Source organism: Haliaeetus albicilla, chromosome 6 (assembly GCF_947461875.1).
Source record: "Haliaeetus albicilla chromosome 6, bHalAlb1.1, whole genome shotgun sequence".
In the NCBI taxonomy this organism is placed as follows: Eukaryota; Metazoa; Chordata; class Aves; order Accipitriformes; family Accipitridae; genus Haliaeetus; species Haliaeetus albicilla.
Genome location: NC_091488.1, coordinates 1,265,192 through 1,285,899, shown reverse-complemented (window position 1 = coordinate 1,285,899; position 20,708 = coordinate 1,265,192). Strand labels below are relative to the sequence as shown.

At 39.7% G+C, this 20,708-nt stretch overlaps 1 protein-coding gene across 3 annotated transcripts in view; it reads left to right on the top strand.

Moving 5' to 3' along the window:
- The window catches only part of BCLAF3 (BCLAF1 and THRAP3 family member 3), a 36,052-nt gene extending 18,930 nt beyond the window's left edge, over nucleotides 1–17,122 (top strand). Inside the window, exons 10-13 of one of the 3 annotated variants that reach the window (XR_011324925.1) lie at nucleotides 5,652–5,747; nucleotides 10,073–10,228; nucleotides 12,007–12,902; nucleotides 14,120–17,122. Coding sequence is in view for 2 of the 3 variants with exons in the window: in XM_069784792.1 (XP_069640893.1) it covers nucleotides 5,652–5,747; nucleotides 10,073–10,228; nucleotides 12,007–12,036 (282 nt within the window). In the remaining variant the exon portion in view is untranslated. Of the gene's footprint in view, nucleotides 1–3,093; nucleotides 3,778–5,651; nucleotides 5,748–10,072; nucleotides 10,229–12,006 lie in introns of those variants that run through there. The other 2 variants (XM_069784792.1, XM_069784793.1) reach the window with 2 other exon arrangements.
- The last annotated feature ends 3,586 nt before the right edge of the window (nucleotides 17,123–20,708 follow it).

Here is a 20,708-nt window from a genome sequence, read left to right as displayed (position 1 = left end):
ATTGCTTGTAGCTTTGTAAAAGAAATTTGTACCTAATGCTGTATTTCTTTCACCTAATGATGTACTACCTACACTACAAAGTAGAATTGTTATTGAGCAGATAACCCGAGGTAATGTTGAAAGGTTTGAGAAAAAGAATACTCTCCTGCATTCTAATTGTGAGCAGTTGGAAGGGAAGGTCCAAATCTTGTGTAGGTGGCATTGTTACCAAAACAGTGTTTCTCCTCATAATGACGAAAGTTCTGGAAAGTTCTTATTTTAAAAACAAATAAAAATGAGGAACAAATCATGGAAATAATTAGAAATGTCTGAAATAATGTTCCTGAAGATGGAATGTTATACAGTGGAGTAGCTTATCTATGTTGATACTGCATTTTTCAAAGCTAGTTTGGGCACTTAGTCTTTCTCAGACTATCTTTCTGTGATGTGCTTTAATAGTGAAATGGGCAAGACAGTTATATTAGGTTCAGGAGGAGTAAATTTGTCTCTTTTGGAAAATTCCTTTTAAATAAATATAGTCTTATTTCCAAGTGCTTGTGCTTGTTTAACTTGGGGAACTGGTGAGACCAGAAAAGCTTCATTATTGTGTGCAGTATAACTGTGGCAATTTTTTTCTGGTGGGTGCAAAATAAGAAGGAGACTAACATAAATTGTTGTTCTTTATAGATTGTAATTAATACCCTATGGACAGGGTTCCAAAAGACCATGAAATTGTTCTGAGGTCCGTCAAAAGTAGCTTTCATGTAGTCAGTTCTGACCATCACTGAAACATTGCTGCCTTGCAGATGTAACAGGGCGTCTTTCAGTGTAAAGCAGCACAAGTTTTTAACGGTAAAAAATATTACTTACTGAAGACTAAGATTGAAGTCCCCCACAACAAGTGGTAATTGCTCATTAAATAATTGTATTGGGTCTGGCTGAGAGGGAGTCAATTCTCCCCATAGCAGCCCTCACAGTGCTGTGCTCTGCATTGGTAGCTAGAAGGGTGTTGATAACGCAGCGGTGTTTTGGCCACTGCCCGGCAGTGCTCGCGCAGCATCAAGGCTGTCCCTCCAACATCCCCCGTCACCAGCAGGCTGGGGGTGGGCAAGATCTGGGGAGGGGACACAGCTGGGACAGCTGACCCACACTCACCGAAGGGATATTCCAGACCGTATGATGTCTGCTCAGCAATAAAAGCTAAGGCGGGGTGGGGGGGGCATTCATTATTACATTTGTCTTCTGAAGCAACCACTACACGTACTGAAGCCCTGCTTCCTGGGAAGTGGCTGGACATTGCCTGCTGATGGGAAGTAGAGAATAAATCTTTTGTTTTCCTTTGCTTCCACTCACAGCCTTTGCTTTTGTTTTATTAAACTGCCTTTATCTTGACAGATGAGGCGTTTGGTTTTTGGGTTTTTTTTCCCATCTTATTTTCTCCCCCTGCATCCTGCTGAGGAGGGGAGCAAAAGAGCGGCTTGGTGGGCACCTGGTGTCCAGCCAAGGTCAACCCACCACAGTAATATAGTAATTGCAAATAAAAGGGGGGTTAGTTTGAAATAGAAACTGAGTTGTTAGATGTGCTGAAGGTTCAGGAAGATTGCATTTTCATATCTAATAGTGAACTGCAAACATGCACTGCAGTGAGGAGTAATTCATTCAGAACAACAGTAGCTGTGAAAGCATGGGTATTACAAATGCAGGGCATCCTAAAGAAGGAACGACTCTTCATGCAGTCAGCCATGCAGAAGCTGGTTTGCAGACAAGTGGGAAGATAAAATAGTTTAGTTTGCCATCCACATTTGTCAGTGAAAATAGAATTAATCAGTGCTCACCAACTGGCTTGGAGGGCTTACGGGCATTTTGCAAGTGTGTCTGCAATACATTAATTGGCAATTCTTAATTGCATCTCCTCTTCTGGTTTTGTGTTTCTGTTCTTGCCTTTTGATTCTTTTCTGCTCCCCTTGTCTGTCTTCCTGTTTATCTAGTATGTCTGATGGTCAATATGTAAAGTAATGCAGAAGGAGGATAACCTTTTCCTGGGCAGAGCAGATCACTAATACAGCTAACTCGTATCTGAGGCAGTACAAATAATTCAGCTGAATAAGCTAGCTCCAGTAGTGTGGCACTTCCCATGACATGTAGATGTGTTGTCTGAGAACGTATGGTGCTCAAAACGGCTTTCCTTGAAGGATTTCTTCAGGACTGGGTGCGATTGGAGAACTTATCCTGGTGGGCAATAGCTCAAGCTCAACCTCCATACGTGTAAGCTGCTAGCACTGCTTTAGCATTTGTTGTGGGAGTTAAGTGGAGTGGCATCCAAGCAGCCACCCGTAATTTCAGCCACATGTATTATTCTGTGTTGAGTAGGCTTTGTGTAATAAATTCAGAGCTGTGTGACTGTATCCACTACTACTTTGTTTGGAAATGTATTATTAGTAGAGTTGAAAGCAGCCTTAGAAAAACAAAAAGGAATGAAGGTGAAGGCTATTCCTTGCTGCCTTCTGCAAGAGGACAAATGTTTGGAATTTTCCATTCGGAAAGTTTTGTATCGGAACAGTGCAGTTCAGGTGCGAACAGTGCCAAGCACCTTGAAAAGTGTAAGGACTGTGGCTAAAAGGCAGTATTTGGAGAACAATGCATTGGATTTAAGAAGTGACTTGATGGGTCACCAGAACATTGATGCTGGGTCGACCACACCTTTTTAAATAGGAAGCATCCTAAAATGAAGGATATATTACTGGGGCCCAGCGATACATGGAAAAACTGAGGAAGAGTTTGAAACATAAGCAAGAGCTAAGAATAGTTGTTGAATAAGAAAGTAAATTTTGTGGTTTTGCTCGGTTCTACAGATACTCGGGTAGATAGTGGCTCAGCTGGCTCCACAGTCCAAGCAGAGGTCTCTAGTTCTTGTGGGAAGCTGTTTTACAGCTTTTTATATTGGCAAAATTGTGAAGGTGTGGGAAAACACCTGAAAAGGTATTTAACAGGCATCTCTTACCACTTTTACATGTGGAACTCTCCTTGACAATTTTAAAAGCAAACCCTGGGAAATCCAAAACAAAAACTCTAACCTTCAGCACTCCTCTCAGGTTTGTTTGCTCTTGTTTACAGGTAAATATTGAGAGGAAAGTACATCAGAGAGCCGGGTTTCAAATGACAAGCATAACAGTGCCAACACTCAGAAAATATGGCAAAAATAATTTTAAAAGGAGTATTTGACAAGAAAACCACTGCAGCATCTTAAATTATAACACAGGATTTAAAAAAATATAATTTATTGGATAAATGTTTGCACATTTTTGTCTTTGTAAAACTTCATTGTGGTTTTTATTACTGCTGTGCTTATCAGCATTGGTAAAAGACGGATGCTTGAAAACTGGAAGCCTGAGCAGTAGAGCATATCTGATGCAAGGATGTTGCCTATTGTGAATACAGATAATGTATTGGTCATATTAAAATGCCCTTACAGTAAACTATCAAAAAGTGATACTAACACCACTTTTGCTCTCTTATTAAATGGATGATAATAGTCATTTGGGTTAAAATTAAACATGGAAATGGTATTGACTTGGTTGGCTTACTTTTGATATCCCATGATTAATCAATATGAACTTTTCAGTGCAAGGTATGAGTATCTTTTACAGCAGGCCAGTGAAGGGCAGTTATTTCTTGTGTTAATATTCAGTAATTGGGGGTTGAGCTTAAACTTGAGAACTTGGCCTTGAAGGTGCCAATGTCTATCTAGCCTTGATTGTAAGAAACATCCATCTGGTACTCTACTGACAAAAAGAGGATGGCTAAAGAGTAGAAGATCAGAACAAGTGTCTCTTTGTACTTCCCTTTCTGACACCCCCCCCCCCCCCCCCCCCGCCCCATTTAAAATCTCTGGTTTAGGAAATTCCTGAAGAGTAGATTGCTGTCTCTTTGCATCAAGTAGTTCTAATGTTTTTGTTTCCATGAATGTACTTGAATTTGAGGGAGGTGGGGATGGGGAGGAGTGTATCCACAGTTAGTTAAGACAAGCTTTGTTTTAATTCCCAGAGGTTTATTTTTAACTATAACAGGAAATTTTCTTGAATGTTTTTTTTTTCTTCTTGCTGAATTCTCAGCTTTAAGGAGGAGTATACTTCAACAGGGAGCTTCCTGATTTAATTGTGTTGTGTGGAGAAAGTTAATTTGATTTCATGGAGTACCTCTGTATTCTTAGAATAAGATGGGAGCTGGGAAGTTCCTGACATGCTTTTTCCTCTGTCCATACTTTTTTCCTGGGAAAGCCATTTTGACTACTTTGATCTCGTTTCATAAAGTCTTTCTTCCTCTCTTTTTGTTCTCTGTTGAATTGCCTCTTGTCAAGGCATTTTAAGATGCTAAATAGTTGACTTGTAGGCAATAATGTATTCTCAAAAAAACCCCCAAAAGCTAGCTTAAATCCCAGTTAAAAGTGAACTTGGATTCTAATGCTGTTCTGTTGCATTTATAGCCCCCCCAATTAGTAACAGTGTTGGAAAGCATACGCTAAAGTGTTTCTGCCACTGGAAAGGCTTGGTACTTTGTTAGAGAACAGAAATTCTGTAAACAGCAAAGCATGCATTTGCATTTATTATTAGATGTTAGTATATATGAGATGTTTCATGACAGTTCTTTTCTTAGGCTCTTTTTAAAATGTATTTGAAGCTGTTAAAATTTTCTTTGGAAAAAACAGAGTTCAACAGCATTGGAACACTTTTGTGATTCAAGAATGGACCATAAAGAAATTTAATTTGATTGCTAAGAGTTCGTTAGCAAGTCCATTCTGTATGCATTAGATGACTTTAATGTAGTATATGCCAGTATGTAATGCTTCTGTAAATATTTATAATCATATGCAATAATGGAAGGGAATGATATTTTAGCTGTGTGCATCCTTGAGAGGGAGCTGTCATGGGGAAAACTGGAAAAGGGCCAAAATACACAGGTAGGACCCTGGCTGGAGGAGTGCTCTATTTTAGGCAACCATGGCTGTGTGACTGCAGCTGTGCGGGTGCTGACACGCAACAATTTCAATACCACTTGTCTGTGCAACTTGCTTCTGAAATCATGTGTGTTTCTGTGGCAGGCAAGTAATCTTCAAAATGCTCTGCTGTAATACGGAGTTAAAAGTAGAATCTTCTGAAGACCAATGTAATGTGCTACACGTTCGTTGTCTGGTTGCTGCGGTGGTGTGTATAGTAACAGTGCATGAGTCTGCTCTAAAATATGCTAATTTATGATGACCATATGCTAACCAGGGACATCCGGAGTACTAATCTTGTTGCCCTTATTCCTAACTCGAGGGATGACTGCTGTAGCAGCCTGTCTGCTACATTTCCTGCATTCAGATTGAAGCATCTGTTCTGGGGGCAGGGGTAGAGAACCTTAATTGGCTTGTTACCTCCTTGGATCTCTCCAAGAGGATGATGTTCCAGTAGGATGGTCTGTATCACCTTTGGCTTCTGCGGGCTCTGCCATCCTTCAGCCAGCCTGGACTCGGGCCCTATGCTCCTGTTACTCTGGTTCCTTCAAATAGTGTTGTGGTGTCAAATGCTACAAGATTGAAAGAGTTGCAGTATTTGTTAGTATAACCTGGAAACTTTGTATGTTTTCTTGAATAATTTAGTAACATTAAGCTAATAACTCTGTTTTCCGACTAGAATTCTTACTATTCTTCAAAACCAAGTGATACTTACCCTCACAGACGCATTAGAGGACACCTTGAAAATGCAGGACCCATCAGAAGACACTTTAAGGTACAGATCAGCTTTTATCAGATGTATGTTACATAAAATGGTGATTCGATCCCGTTGAGTTCGGTAGCAGGACACACAGTTTTGAAGGTATTAAATGCCGTGAAAAATAGTGTCGTCATAGCCTAATTGTTTCCATTGAAATAATGGGAGGCTCAGCTTTTAGTAGGTAAGAGGGCTAGCAGTGGGTTGTCCAGTGTTGTGTCTGTGCAGTTGAAATAAATAAGTTAACTGCAAAGTTGAGAATGAGAATTGAAGAAACTAGACAATGAGTAGACAGCTCATCTATCCAAAAAACAAGCTGGTCAGCTTTCTTTCCTTCACCTGATCCATGTGGAAGGCTGAACTATTTTCCAAGACTGGGAGACATGAATTGTATCACTTTCAAAATTATATTACTGTTATTTTATTAGCCCTTTTGTATAGGGATTTCTGGGGAAGTAATCTCTTGTGTATACCCTGCATACTGCTATCTGTGCATTTAAAAAAACCCCAAAATTTAAAACTGTGAAGCTTTTTCTCAGGCCCTCAAGATGGTAAAGGGGCAGGCAACTGTGCTTCTTCTGGGGTAGTGCAGTGGCTTTCTAACGCCTTTTGATTGTAAAATGTATTGTGGGTTCAGCAGAAGAACGTGCTGACAGTGGCATGTTATGCATGGATCCAGTTAGAGCTCTTTATATCAGAAAAGTAGTAATCAAGCCTAGAACAACTTACTGTCATTTTCTACCTTAAAATTACCCCTACTTATTTAACAGGTGTGTTCTCAAGAGTAAAATAACACACAGAATAGGTAGTCGTCTTTCCTGTTTTGTAGATAGTGAAACCGAAGTAAAGTTTTGATGGCTAAGTTAAGTAGCTGGCATTTTGGATAGAATTTTGAAAGGGGGGGGGCAGTGTAGGTGTGGGGATTTTTGTTTGCTGGTTGTTTTTTGTTTTATTTTCTCCCCCCTCAGATTAAACATAAGAGATCTGTTGGATCAAAAGGCTTTCAGACTCTCCCATTTAGGTGTGCTTTGCCAGTCAATCTTAGTCACTTAGCTAAGCTAACACTAGCAAAAAATGCTAACTTTAATCTGCTGGAAAAAAAAAAAGTCATTTTCCAAGCTGAAGTTAACAAGTTTAAAGTGTCAGCCTGGTATAACTATTGTAATGTGTAAGGACATCATAGCCCTTAATCGGTGTCCCCTCTGTATTGTCAGCCTATAGGGGCTGGAGGGATCTTCAGCACTGACTGCCATATCATTGAGGCAGCATTGGTAGTTGATGTAATGTAAAGAAAATGGAAGGCTGCCTTCAGTTACATCAGCCTGCAGTTCTGCTGGACATTATGCAAGCATGAAAGTGCCCCTTTAAGTTGTCATTGCACGTATATATGAATATTGCCTGAATATTGCTGTATCCAATGATCTGTCCCATGGTGCTTTAATATTTGTAGGCAAAACAGCATATGCGCTCATATTGCAGTTTGCATATATGTATAGCACATTTATCATTGCCATGGAAACAGCAGTGCTGATTTGACTTAATTTCATCAACCTTTTTTTTTCTTTAATTTCCTCCTGTGTAACATAGAGGGTTTTTCCTTCCCATGCTGTTGCTGAAACCTACTTAGGAAGGTGATTTGACTATCTTCTACACTCAGGAGACTTCCTTGGCTGATTATTTAAAAAACCAAACATACAGACAAACAAACCAACCCACCAAAAAAACAGACACACACAATCCCATTCCCCCCCACCCCCCAATCCCCAAACAACTCCCCCCCCCCCCCAAACCCAAAACAAAACCCAAAACCTCACTGCATTTCTTCTTGGTATATACAATGGGGGCATTTTAACTTAATAAGCAAAAAAGGGGGGTTACTTAGAGTATTTTAAAAAAACCATATATGGTCTTGCAGTATGTTAAAGTTTTTGGAAGAAAAATAAGATATTTTAGAACAGCAGTTTTGTAAAGGATCTGGGGAAATCTTGTAAAATTTAAAAGGTCTTTTTTTGTAATGACACTTTGCAATGAATCATTAAGCCAACCATTAAGCGGGTACATGCACGGAAATCGTTAGAACTAAACTCTGTTCACTGTTTAAGACAGTTCAGCGTATTAATGGCTGTGGTGGGTTCACCCCAGCCAGCAGCTAAGCACCACACAGCTCCTGCCCCCTCTCCCATCAGCTCCCCTCCTCCCCCAGCAGGATGGGAGAGAGAATACGGAGAGCAAAAGTGAGAAAACTCATGGGCTAAGATGAAGACGGTTTAAGAAGTGAAGAGGAAGAAACAAGTGATGCAAAGACAGTCCCTCACCACCTCCCGCCAGCTGACTGATGCCCAGCCGGTCCCCAGGCAATGTTACCACTGCTGTTTTAGTCACAAGTCCGGGAAGAAAACCAACTCCATCCCAGCCAGACCCAGTGCGATGGCATAAATTCGCTCATATAGACTTATTTCGGAGCTTGAGGCCATTGGTTCATAGGCATTGTCATTAGCACTATTTATAAAATAGTCTTAATGTAAAACTAGATGTCACTTTAGCAGATTTTTCTCTTACTTTAGACCAGAATTTAATGATGTTTTCCACGCACTTTAGATTACATCATTTTGCTCTAAGCTGTGTGTGACTGCAGTGCATACATACCAAATGTATGTATAATCTGTTAACTTTGTCTACAGCTGATTCTGTTCTACATTAATAATACTGCTATTTCCCTCCTTCCCCGCTTATGGAATATGTAGATACTTGAGTTGAAACTTTTAAGCTGCGTGTAATCTCATTTTCAGTCTCTTGTACCTTTCCCCGCCCCCCCCTTATTCATTGTGCTCCTTTGCTTGCTGTCACACAAATGCAGTGGCAGACTGCTAAGGCCTCCTCAACAGCCACCTGTGTCAAAGCAGAGAACCACAGCAGGTGGGGGGGAAATGGGAACTTTTAATTTTAACTGTGTTCAGGGGCATAATCCAGTGTTAAAAATGCCCTTCAGTTTTCCCTATGGTAGGCATATACCTACTTAAAGAACTTACTTGCACTTAGTTGTATTGTGCCTGGAGTCTACTTTTCAGGAAAGGGGTTAGCATTTAATAGCCTTCTGCAAGTGTCCTCTGCCTACGAGCACCATGGGGTAACCATGGGGGACTGATGGGGCCAGTTTCCCTGTTATCTCCTATGTAGTACATGGGTGAAATGATTTGGGAAATAACAAAACCTCCACATTTGCATAAAGGAACTTCTGTTCTGTACAGTCCTTTCTTACTGTTCACGAGCCACACAGTGAAAAACACAGTGGAAAAACTGGTATCAAACTTACTGCAACCTCAGAGCATGTGATTTTTCTTGAAGTGATCCTTACCCTGTCAAAAGGAGACTGATTTCACCAAAGTAACTGAGTCATGCTCAAGAAGGTCTATTTCTGTGATGTACTTTGTTCTCTCCCACCCTTTAAAGGTGTTTGTAAAAGACAAGAATTTTATATGGTCAGGTTGTTTCTTCTTTCTAGGTGGAAAGCCATTGTTTGTTTAAATTTAAAGGATGAATATATACAGGAATGCTTTCTGTCAGGACCATGTTGGAAAACTTAAAATGGCAGTACTGGAAAACTGAGAAATTATGATAAATGGGGTTTTTCTTATGCTAAAGATTTTTACTGCCTATTTTGTTGGAGGTCTGAGTGCTTAGGAATGAAAACCTTTCTATAACTTCAGCTGCTGTGGTCAGTGTTGATCTTGCTGTATTCTTTCTCTGTATTTATAATGCCATTCACCTGTAAGCCTTTTGTTATCTCTGTGGCCTCTGCTCCTGGTCCCTCACTGGGTTAGTTTACAGTATTCCAGTCTGGAGGTAGCAAAGGCATAGAGCAATGAAGGTATGTTCAGACTGTCAGATCTTAAAACTATAGGAAAAATATATATACTGACTTCTGTTTGGTATGACTTTTTTTAGACTCACCATGTGTGCCCACTGCAGGCCTGACATTACTGAATTCGTTAGCAACAGTGAGGTGTTGTCTTAAACTTTTTTGTTGATGCTGGTTTACTTTTATTAAAGTTTGAAAAAATGTTAAAATGTTGTATAATACACTTTTTTCTATGAGGAAGTTTAATTTCAGATGTTTTAAACAGTAAGTACGATACAGCAGTTCTTTGAGCCACGTGGTAGCTAGTGGTCTAAGGAATATTAAATGGGAAATAGAGGAAGAGGCTCTACACTTGCAAATGCATGCTTCTGCTGTTCAGTACTGTAAGTTTTATATGTGTATAACTGTAAATATAAACTGTTGAGTTTTGATGCCCTCATTTTGCACATTTTTTTTTCTCCCCTCCCTTCCCCAACCCTTACAGAGCAACTTTGCAGATGGCCGTTTGCAATCCCATTATAAATCAGGCTTAGTACAGAAGGGTTTATATATTCAGGCTAAGTACCAGCGGTTACGTTCTGTTGGCATAAGGGGATTTACCACTAATAAATTCAGAGATGGATTTTTGAGGAAAGAAAAGGTAAGTTGGCTTAACTTATTTTTCATGAAGCCATTTATAAAATATTCATATTTATGGGATCCATTCCAATTTTTAAATCCACATGGAATAACTTGGATGGGATTCTCCAGAATATTGGCTCTCTGTACTTTACAGGCAAACCTGATTCTGCACTCATATTTCCTCCATGTTTATTCCATGGAAGCTTGCTGAAACTTGCTTTGGGTAATTGCAAATCAGAGGCAGCCTCTGAGATTCTGTGGTTGCCTGTGTTTCAGCATTCCCTCCTTGAGCCCAGGTGATCTCTCTTTCTATTAATAGGAAGAGAAAGTGGCCCTCTGTAAAAAAACGTATTATGTCCTCTTAGGCTATGGTGTTAAATAAATGTGAAGGGTATTAATAATTTTTTTCTTTTACTACGTCTGTGTGTTTCTCCTCATTGTTATGTTACCTTAAATTACTCATGTGCTTTAAAGTACATGCTGGAGTGCTGTTCTGACTAAAGCATCCTACACTAAATAGTGTCTGTGTAAGATGGTTTGATAAGCTCAAGCTGAAATAATTAAGCACATCTGTTTTATGATACCTCTTGATTTGCAGTGCGTATGGGACAACAATAATCTTGAATTGCAGAAGAACTTCTGAACCATATGAAATGTTACAGCTTTTGTGAGGATCAGTAGTTAAAACATTCTAAATCCTCTATGAGAATTGATCAAGTATGATCAAAGTAGTATGAGGTTACTTGTGACATGGGAGAATTGCATTAGATGACCTGCACAGCCCCTTGCAGTTCTTTGTTCCTATGCAAATTCTTGTTTGTTTTGTAATTCTGTGTCCAGCTAGCTACAAGGAAATACTTGCATAAGCATTTGTAGTTGGATTACAGTTCAGTTCTTTAGAGCGGAGAAGCGTAGGTTCTTAGAGCTGTTTTAAAAAACCCTCAAGTCTACAGCCCAGTGGCAAGAAAAAGTAACCCCCCCCCCCCCCCCCAAAAAACCCCAAACCCCCCAAAAAACCAACACCAAAACCGAGAAAGAAAACAAACACTTCGGACAAGGTAAATGGGGCACTTATTATGGAAGTATACTGGTGAATGCCTTTTACATTTGCATGGATTCTGAGAAGTATGATCTCTGAAGGCTAAATTGAAGTGGAATTAGTGGCAAATAGATGGAGAAGGATTGTTTCCAAAAACTATGACCTTGTAACCTTGGGCATAGAAGTGCCATAATTTTGTTGTAGTGAGCTTTGCCCCAGTAATTGCCAATGCTCTTCTATAATTGGATATTAAGGTTTTTGTCTGGAACCCATAAAGCATGCTTAACACAATCTGGCTGCTGGAGATTATGATCTGAATTAGACAAGCATAATAAGATCTGAATATTGATTTTTAGGCCTGATGAAGAACTTGAGTATCTTTGAGTTAAAGTAAAATAAATTCTGAAGAATAACACAGCCATTTTCTTAACAGCGTACTGATTGCTGGTTGGCTAATTCTTAAAAAAACAAAACCATTCCTGAGATTTCTAGCATTTGCTATATTTTGCCTATTGTAATAACTAAACTTGTCCTTCAGATTTGTTAAACTGGTCTGAAGATCTTTATTTTACCCTTTTGAAATAATTATGCACATGTATCCTTTAAGGTACTGTCTTTACAGTTGTGCTGTTTCAACCTGTAATTGAAAGAACCCTGTATGTTATATACTATAATAATACAGTACTTAGGAAAGTTAGGAGGCTTTTTTCCACTGTTACAACATGACAGTAATGATTTTGGTTTTTTCTTCTCTGTAGGGAAATTTAAATATTGCAACAGAAACCTGAATTAAGCTGTGATTCTGAAGTTGAAATGGATAACACAGTGAAGGGAGCATCTGTTCATTTTTTGACAACTTTGTCAAGACTTAAAATAGAATAAAGGAACTAACCCTGTAACTTGATTAAGAATAACTTTATTTTTCAGTAGTGGAACGCTACAGAACTTTTTTACAGTTTTAATAATTGCTTTTAAAGTACAGTATTCAATTGAAACATTGTAGTATGTACCTTTAGTTCCTTTTGCATACCAGTCTCAAGTAAAGAAGTCATCGAAGGGAGTCTTATTTATTGAATACTTTTTCCTCTAAGCATGATGTTACAGATGGAACTTGAGTTGTTATATCCAGAGGTTTGTATGTTGAAAGTTTATTGCTTATGTAATAAAAAAAAAGGAAAAAAAAAAAAAGTGCCTGAATTGTTTGGTAATAGCACATTAGCTCAGGATTTTCCAAGTAATGACCTTTTAGGTTGTGCAATAGATTTTACACCTCTGTTCAGTCATTTCCGTAAAACAGTATTTTGTATTGCTTTATTTTAGTTTAATAATATACTTGAGTTTCTGATGTGTATATACATTTGTAAATTGTTAGAATGTTTGGACAACTTGCAGTATTTGATTAAAATGAATGGTAAGAGGCAGGTATGTAATGTACTGTAGCAGTAGCTTATAACTGCACTGAAAGCATGCTTGGGTTTGTTAGAGGATTAGTTGCTCTGTATTCAAAATTATTCTGTCTCATTATATTTTTTGGTGTATGACACTCTTGACCAAACCACATGTTCTCTAATCTTTTTCGTCATAAATGACTTGGTGATTTCCTGGATTCTGAAATTGGGGCCTGAAGTATTTAATTACAAGAAAAACAAAAAACGTAAGTTTTTTATAAGCATGTCTTCTGACAAAGCTGTTCGAAATTGAAACTGCTTTAAATGCAGATAGTTTGTAATTTTGTTTAAAATCCCAGTAATTCTCTGAAGATTACTGTACTGCAATATTGTTATGCTGTGTGCAAAACTCAAATAGCCAGAGATGTTTTATAAGCAGCTATAAACAATATTGTGCTTATTTTCTGTTTATAGCCTTTGCCTTAATATATGATAGGGTTGTGTGTATGTATTACAGATTTGTTCAGACTTTTTATTGCTGGTAAATTAAAGATGCATAGCAAGTAGTTTTCAGAGATGTTCTTAAATAAGAAAAAAGTTGTTCACCATATCCACAATATATGCAGGCTAATGTATTTCCATAATTTCCAAGGCAGCGTTAGCCATATAGAATGCAGGCTAGTCTCTGTTGTGGATAGTAGATCAGAATTCTAATACTGGGTAGAGGTATGTTCAGAGAAAAGGAAATCTTTTGGTTTTGGGGTTTGTTTTTTTTTTGGGGGGGGGGGGGGCGGTGATGGAAAGTCAGGATGTGATTCCTGCCTGCTTTTTTGTAATGTTTTTTCCACAATGCCTTCAGTAGAGATGCTATATGAAAGTGTAGGTATGGCTCAGAACAGCTGAAATAGTGTCATTTAAAATCTTCAGTTCATGGGGTGTACTGCTTAGTGTTCATAGGGAATAAGCAGGCAGGAAGTGTGCCACACTTGTTGATGTTATGGTCATTCAACAATAACACCAGATGGTTTGTTTCTAAAACTCAAGTTTTCAGTTTAAATAACAATCATTAATGATTCAGCTAGTTTTTCAGTAACTTTGACATGTGTACACAAAATGGGAAGCTAAAGTAAAAGAAATGCCTGGTCAAATAGAGGCAGGCACCTTTCTGCAGAGAAGAAAATACTTATTTACTAATGCTGTCAGTGATGAATCTGGCAAAATCATCCTGTGTAGATTTACCGGGAGGTGAAAATAAGGAATTGAAACAACAGGTTAAGTGAGTCAACCCAAAGCAAATGTGGAGCAGCTGCAGATAAACAGCCAGCTGGCAGGGGAGTGCTGCATGTACTCTGCAGATGAGGGCAGGCTTACCCTCAAGCTGACAAGCTATTCACACTGCTCCTGAATGTGCTAAAGCACGTAAGAAGTGAAACCATATATGATATAGGACAAACTACTGAAGCTATATTGTCTTATTCAACAGGATACTACTATTTCTGTAAGCTTCCTGCAGTATTCTTATTAAAGCCTGGAAGAGAACTCGTTGTTGAGCAAATGGGAAAAGTGGATGCACGAAGAAACTTCTGACATGGCAGTTTTGCTAACACTGTTTGGAAGTAATGCTGAAGTAGTCAGACTTCAGTCAGTTAATGCTGCTTTAACCAGGTTTAAAAGTGTGACTGGCTCCTCTGATTTTGTGCTTTCTTATTTTATCTGTGCATGACTAGGTATCTCTAACTTGTTTTGTACTTTAACAGTTTCGCTTTGTTTTTTATGTCTACAACTGTGAGCAACATATTACAAACAAGGGTTTTTTGGCATGTTTACTGACTTTGATTTCCTCCCCACCACCCCTTGCCCACCCTTGGTCCCAAGATGAATGTCGTATGATGAAATGTAGTCAATGTTTCAGTCACTTTTAGCTTTTATTTAAGGTAATACTATTTGCTCAAATCACACTCTTTACTGATAACTTTACTTCACTAATTTGGGATTCTGTCCTGATAAAACTTCCTGTATTTTATAAAATTAATACAGAAATTGAATTCTGAGACTGGCTTGGGTGCTAGAGGCATCTACTCTGTGATATTTTCTCGTGTGAGACATTGCTGTGTAGATTTATCGTGAATTACAGAGACTGTCTATATACTCGTACACAAATCAGCTTGCTCATTCTTTTAGCACAGAAGAGTTCTGTTGTGCTGGAATGTGTCTGGTTGAGAGCAATGTGTTGAAGTTACTGATTGGGTTGTGAAGGCACAAGAAAAAGTGTTAAGTAGAAGAAAGGTCAAATTACTTGAATAACTTAGTGCCTTTCTGTATTGTGACTGCATTGTAGAAAACACCTGTACAAAGACTTAAGTAATATCCTGAGTATTTCATTGTTTCTAATGGGAGCATGGACTGATAACAGTTGTTAAAATAACCACTTTAAATACGTGTGTAAGCCTCAGCCTCAGAAGGAAAACAGTGTCTCTTGTATTAGTAGTCTATCACTGCATTTGCATTGGAAGGGCAAGTTAAAAATGTGATTGTCTAAGAGCTTTCTAGCGTTCTGTTTTATACTTTGAAAATATACATGTGAATTGCCTTTCTTTTGGTTAACTTGAAATGGCTGTTAAATGCTCATGTCATATTCTCAGTTGTTCACATGTGAAATTTTTTTAATTGCTATCCACAATGCAATGGGTTTAATAAGACTAGAGTCTTCCTTGTAAGTGTCTGAAATAATGAAGTTGTGATGTTAGCATTTATATTGCTGATCCATTTAATCTCTGCATAGATTGGTTAGAAACCTCATTTTAAACTTTGTGATGACTGTGTTCACAAGGTTAACAAAAATCTGGGGCTAGTAAGAAGCAACACATTGCAAGGCTTCTACAAGCCTGCCTTAACTCTGATAATTCCTTATCTGTTTAAAATCATCTTACCTGATGGATTTAGATGGTCTGGAGACCTGGACATTAACTGTCTCAACTCAGGTAACTGATAGCAGAGGATGGGAGTAAATTCAGCTGATCACCAGTTGTGTTAATGATTTACTTGCTGCCTTTTCTCCCAGGGCCTCAGGGTGAAATGCTGAATTTTCTTCATATGAACTTAGTTGCTTTAAAAAGAAAACAAAAACCAAGATTATACTTTTGTGGCATTAAAAAAGGCAAGGTTCTCAAAACTTGCTTGTTATGCATCGGAAGGTCATATTCTGCCATGTCTTGGAAAAGGATAGCGAGAGTTGCTTGGAGATGATTAAAGATTATAGCAGAGAGAGACTTGATTTCTCAGTATTCACCTTAGAAGACTGTAAATAGAGGGAGTTCTTCAACTTACTTGCTTTCTGAAGGGATCTTTTCCCATGTGGTGTAGAAACTTGCCTCTTGCCTTTCTTTTAAGCATCTGAACAGCAATCTACAAAGTTCTGTATGGGAGAGCTCTCTAAAAGAAAGACTTCAGACTTGCATCGTAATGAATCTGGGGAAAAAAAAAAAAAGGATGTTTCTGCACATAACTCTGGCCCTTGACAGACTTCATTCCATTGCTGCAGGATTTGAAGACAGGAGGTTCTTCAGCTTCCTTACGAAGGGAAAAAAAAAAGCCATTTCAAGATGTTTGAAAGCCTACTTCTAACACTTCTTAATAGACCTTAAGGACAGTGATGAACATTTAAGTGTGTTCTGTTTCAAGCTTGGCGAACATAAATTTTCAGTGTTAAGATCCGAGAAAAACTATTGTCGTCACACCTGCCCTTCCTTCCGTGCCTGATGGTTTTTGTTGTTGGAGGGGTTTTTGAGTAGGTATTTAGCCATGTGGTTTAATAGGTCTGTGCTGCCTGCCACTTTAATGCAGTTTTCTGTTCACTGTTCATTGCTCTGAATTTTGTCTAAGCAGTCTAAATCTCATGTTGTCTTTTTAATATTTCATTCTCTGTAAATAATGTAGTAGATGGCTTTTATTTTGTGACTGGCTTCTCTTACGCCTTTATTGTTGAGGGAAGAGATGGGGTGGAAACAGTTGTTGTTTGAGTATGCTCTTCATGGAATAAAAAAGGCCTCATTGTTTCATTTTAAGAATAGCAGGAATTTTTTTTTTTCCCCAATTGAATGAGGATGTGGACTAATGTCCACTTCTGAGGAATATATTAATGTTGACCTTATTTATACTGTAGTTTCACAAGGACCATCTGATGTGTGTATGTGCACATGTATGTACACATGCAAACACGATATTAGAAACCTTTAATGTAATTATTTCTAAGTGTGGATAAGAAATGACATTTTTAAACTACTGAAGATGGAGTTAAATGCAAATGCATTTTAAGTCTGTAGTCTTTGGAGTCCACAATGGTGCTTTTGACAATGTTACCCCATATCTAAAAGCCTCATTCATAAGTATATATTAAGATGTAGGTATGTTTATATGTATGTTTAACATAGTTTATATAAAATCAATGTAAATTTTGTTTCTACAGACAATAAATGTTTTAACAAAATTTTTACTTATAAATAATTCAGTGATTTGGTCCAGTAGTTGTTAATATTTGGTGTCATTTTCAGAGTATTTTACTTGATCTGTGTAGCCATTGAATTTTTTTACATAACTGTTGCTTGTATAACTTCATTTATTGCTTCTTTTTGAGATTAAAGTATTGATCCATATTCTAGGCACAACTTTTTAGATAAAAGAAGCTCCCTTTCTAAAGACACAAAATATGAATCTCCCCTCATTACTAGCACAAAATAGATGTTGTTTAAAAAAACTGACAGCAGGTATGTCCATCCTCTCCATGGCATTCAAAATCCTTCCGATCTCTGCCAAATTCTGATTCATGCCCTGTAAAGGGGCAGAATGGGGGAAGGCACACACTTGCTTGACTGACTTTATCAACATTTACATTCAGTAAAATAGCGTGCATTTTTAAGAATTCCCTTAATGCAGTATCACCAGAGTGAGATGGAAATAACCGTGTTAGTTTACTTAACAGAGTGGAGTGAGAATGAGGTGAAGCTAGAAGAATACACTTGCATGTTTAATTAAAGGAAAAGAGTTAACTTCCCCATTACTTACTTAAACTTGCCATAATCCAAGCTTGTCTTGATCTTCACTGTATGTAAATAATTTGGGCCTTTTGTTTGTTTGTTTGTTTGTTTAAATAATTCTCCTATTCTAATCTGGTTATTATCCTTGAAATGGATAGTAAAGTAAAACTCCTAAATCTACTGTGATGTAGAGTAGCTATGGGGGGAAGGCACTGTTACTTTTTCCCCTCAGGAAAAATGTTTAAATAATGCCTGGGGGCGATATAATAGTAGTGCTTCCCAACTGTTAGTCTTCAGAAGTGCGTGCCAGTTTAGATACAAGTTGCTAATTTTCATCAATACCACTTTAAAAACATCTCTTTAGCTTCTCTAACCAGTTCCTCAGGTGAAGAGAAGCTTCTTTTCTAAATGCTGCCATGATCTCTATGGTGTATTCAGCTCTTTTTCCCACAAAGGTGAGGTATCCGAATAGTCCACATGCATTGCAATGTTACTTTGAAGCCCCAGCTGGGGGGTGCCCGTATTCACGTAGACTCTATAGGAACACACGATCAGTCCTATAGAAATTCTTTGGCTTAGGAGCAACGGGAAGCTAAGTCTTGGGAGGTACTACAGTAGTGGTCCCACTGGTTTACAAGGAGTTTTTCTACTTTCTGGAAGGGACAACCTGCTGTACTGTGTTGCTGCTTTACTTTGGAAAGCCAAGAAATTCCTAGGTGTTAATTTTTAGTGATAGTTACAACTGGGAATCTGAGGGATCCATCACATTGGCTTTCTGCTATGCACTGGTAACATTGACATTGTAACGTGACTACTTTGTGCTACTCCTTATCAGCCCTGAGGAGTTTTTATAAACAGTGCTATTGGCATGCACCAAGCTAAATTACTCAGTTATGCCATTTACTCTGCCTTAAACTACACAGCTGGAGCACTGGAAAGCCAAACTTCATACAAAATTACTGAAATTACTAACAACAGAAATGCCTTCATTCTTCTCAAACCTGGTTGCATCAATTCTACTTAGTTTGACATAGTTACTTTCTTCTGAACGACTTGACAATTTCAGCTAGTTTGTCATAACACTTAAGTAAAAGCTGCTACTTCTCATTCTGGTAACTTCCTAGAATTAGTCTTATGAATTTTTCAGGTACTAGAGGTCAAATACCCTTCGGCAATGAAGAATTGTGGATAACAGAAACCATTGTTTTATTAAGGTGTGTATGAATAAGTGAATGTTGGCTAGTATGTGACGGGCTAAAAGATGCTCTGTGTATGTATGAAGAGAAAATGCATTTTTTCCATCTCCCCCCCCCCCCCCGGTCTTGGAACTCTGTCAGTGGTTTGTGACTTGGTGACCCCCTGTGCCTGAAAACAATGCTGAGGTGGTTCAAGTCTTTGACTTTTCGGTGAAACACTGAACTAGAGGCTGTCTACACCTACATCCAGCCTACTTCTGTTGTATTCCTCTTCATAGCTGAACTTGCTTTCCTGTTTTAGTTGTTTAGAAACTTTTTCAAAAATTGAGAATTATCTCTGGGAAGGTTTTATATTGTATCACAGGAACTAATTTTTTGCAAAAGAATACAATTGGAAAAGACAAACTGCCTTAGTCCTGATGTTCCATTGCTGCTGTGGCACATAATCAGTCATTTTAACCACGGCTACAAAAACTTGCTTTAAAGTTTTCTTAAAAATAAGTCAAGAATTAAGGAACTCTGTGTAAATACTTAAACCTCTCATAGGTTAAACTCCTCTAATTTTCTCTCAAACAGTTCACCACTGTCACAATTTCGAAAATGTGGATTTTCATAGCCAAGAAGCCAGATGCCGCCTGGCAGGACGTCTATTCTCTTACACATTTCTAACCTCCGACAACCTTTTTTCAAATAAACTCTCTTGTACGTGGGTGGGAGAAGGTGGAGGAGGAGGAGTACAAAAATCTTATCCCTTATGTTACTGGCAGTTTTCTGTCTTCATACCTGAATTAACCACCTGAGGTTAGAACAAGCTTTTTTGCTGAGCCTTTCATTAATATCGAAGGTGCTTGTGCTGTGAAAGATGTTACCTGTTCTTTTATCTTTTTATACCAGGTTATATAGTTTTTAATCTGCTCTTCTCCTCTGCTGCTGGAGTAGGTTTTTTTCTCACGGTCTTCACCTGCGTGAGAAGACTTGCCTCTGAAGAAGGCTCTCCGGCGGCCTCACTAGGTGCCCTTCTGTCCAGAAACGCTCTCTTTCGCTCAGTTTTACTGTAGCATGCGTGTTTCTCACCTTCCTGCAATACCTGAAAAGAACAATCGGCTGCTCCCGTGCGACTCCGCTCTCTTTTTTCCGAGACACCACCACCAACCAAAAAAAGCCCCACTTCCTCTCATCTTTTTGTCTGTTTTCCTCTCCTTCCTTCCCTCCCGGTCTCCACAGCCAAGCCTGGAAAGGGGCTTGGGGACGGGGGGAGTGTGGCGGTTCCCTCCGGTGCGGCCCGGGCCGCCGCCGCCTTCCCTCACGGCCGGGGTTGCCGCCTTTTTCCCTCACGGCCGGGGTTGCCGCCTTTTTCCCTCACGGCCCGGGGTTGCCGGGGCGAGACGCGGGGCACCCATGGAGCTGCGGTCGCGTTTCCCGGGGGATGGGAGCAGAGCCCCGGCGGCGGCCCGCACCGGTAAGGGCTGTCCGCCCTGAGGCAGGGCTCTGAGGTACCCGCCCGTCCCTCCGCTCCCAGAGACGGTGCCCGCCAGCCCCCCTCCCCGACCCGAGCCCCCGCTGCCTCCCCGTACCCGGTCGGCGATTCCCGGCCTGCGAGGGAAGGAGGGAGGCCGCGGCTCGGCTCTCCTCTCCCCCGCCCCGGCCCTGCCCACGCCGGGGACCCGCCGCCCCGCTCCTCCCCGCCGCCCTCCCCGCGGCCGGCTCTGGCGCAGTCTCGCGACACTTCCCGCAGCGCCGAGCCGAGCCGAGCCGCGCCGCTCGCTCCGGCGGCACCAGCGGCAGCAGCAGCAGCGGGGAGAGCCGCCTGCTCCTCGTCCCCTCGCCCTGCCCCACGGCACCG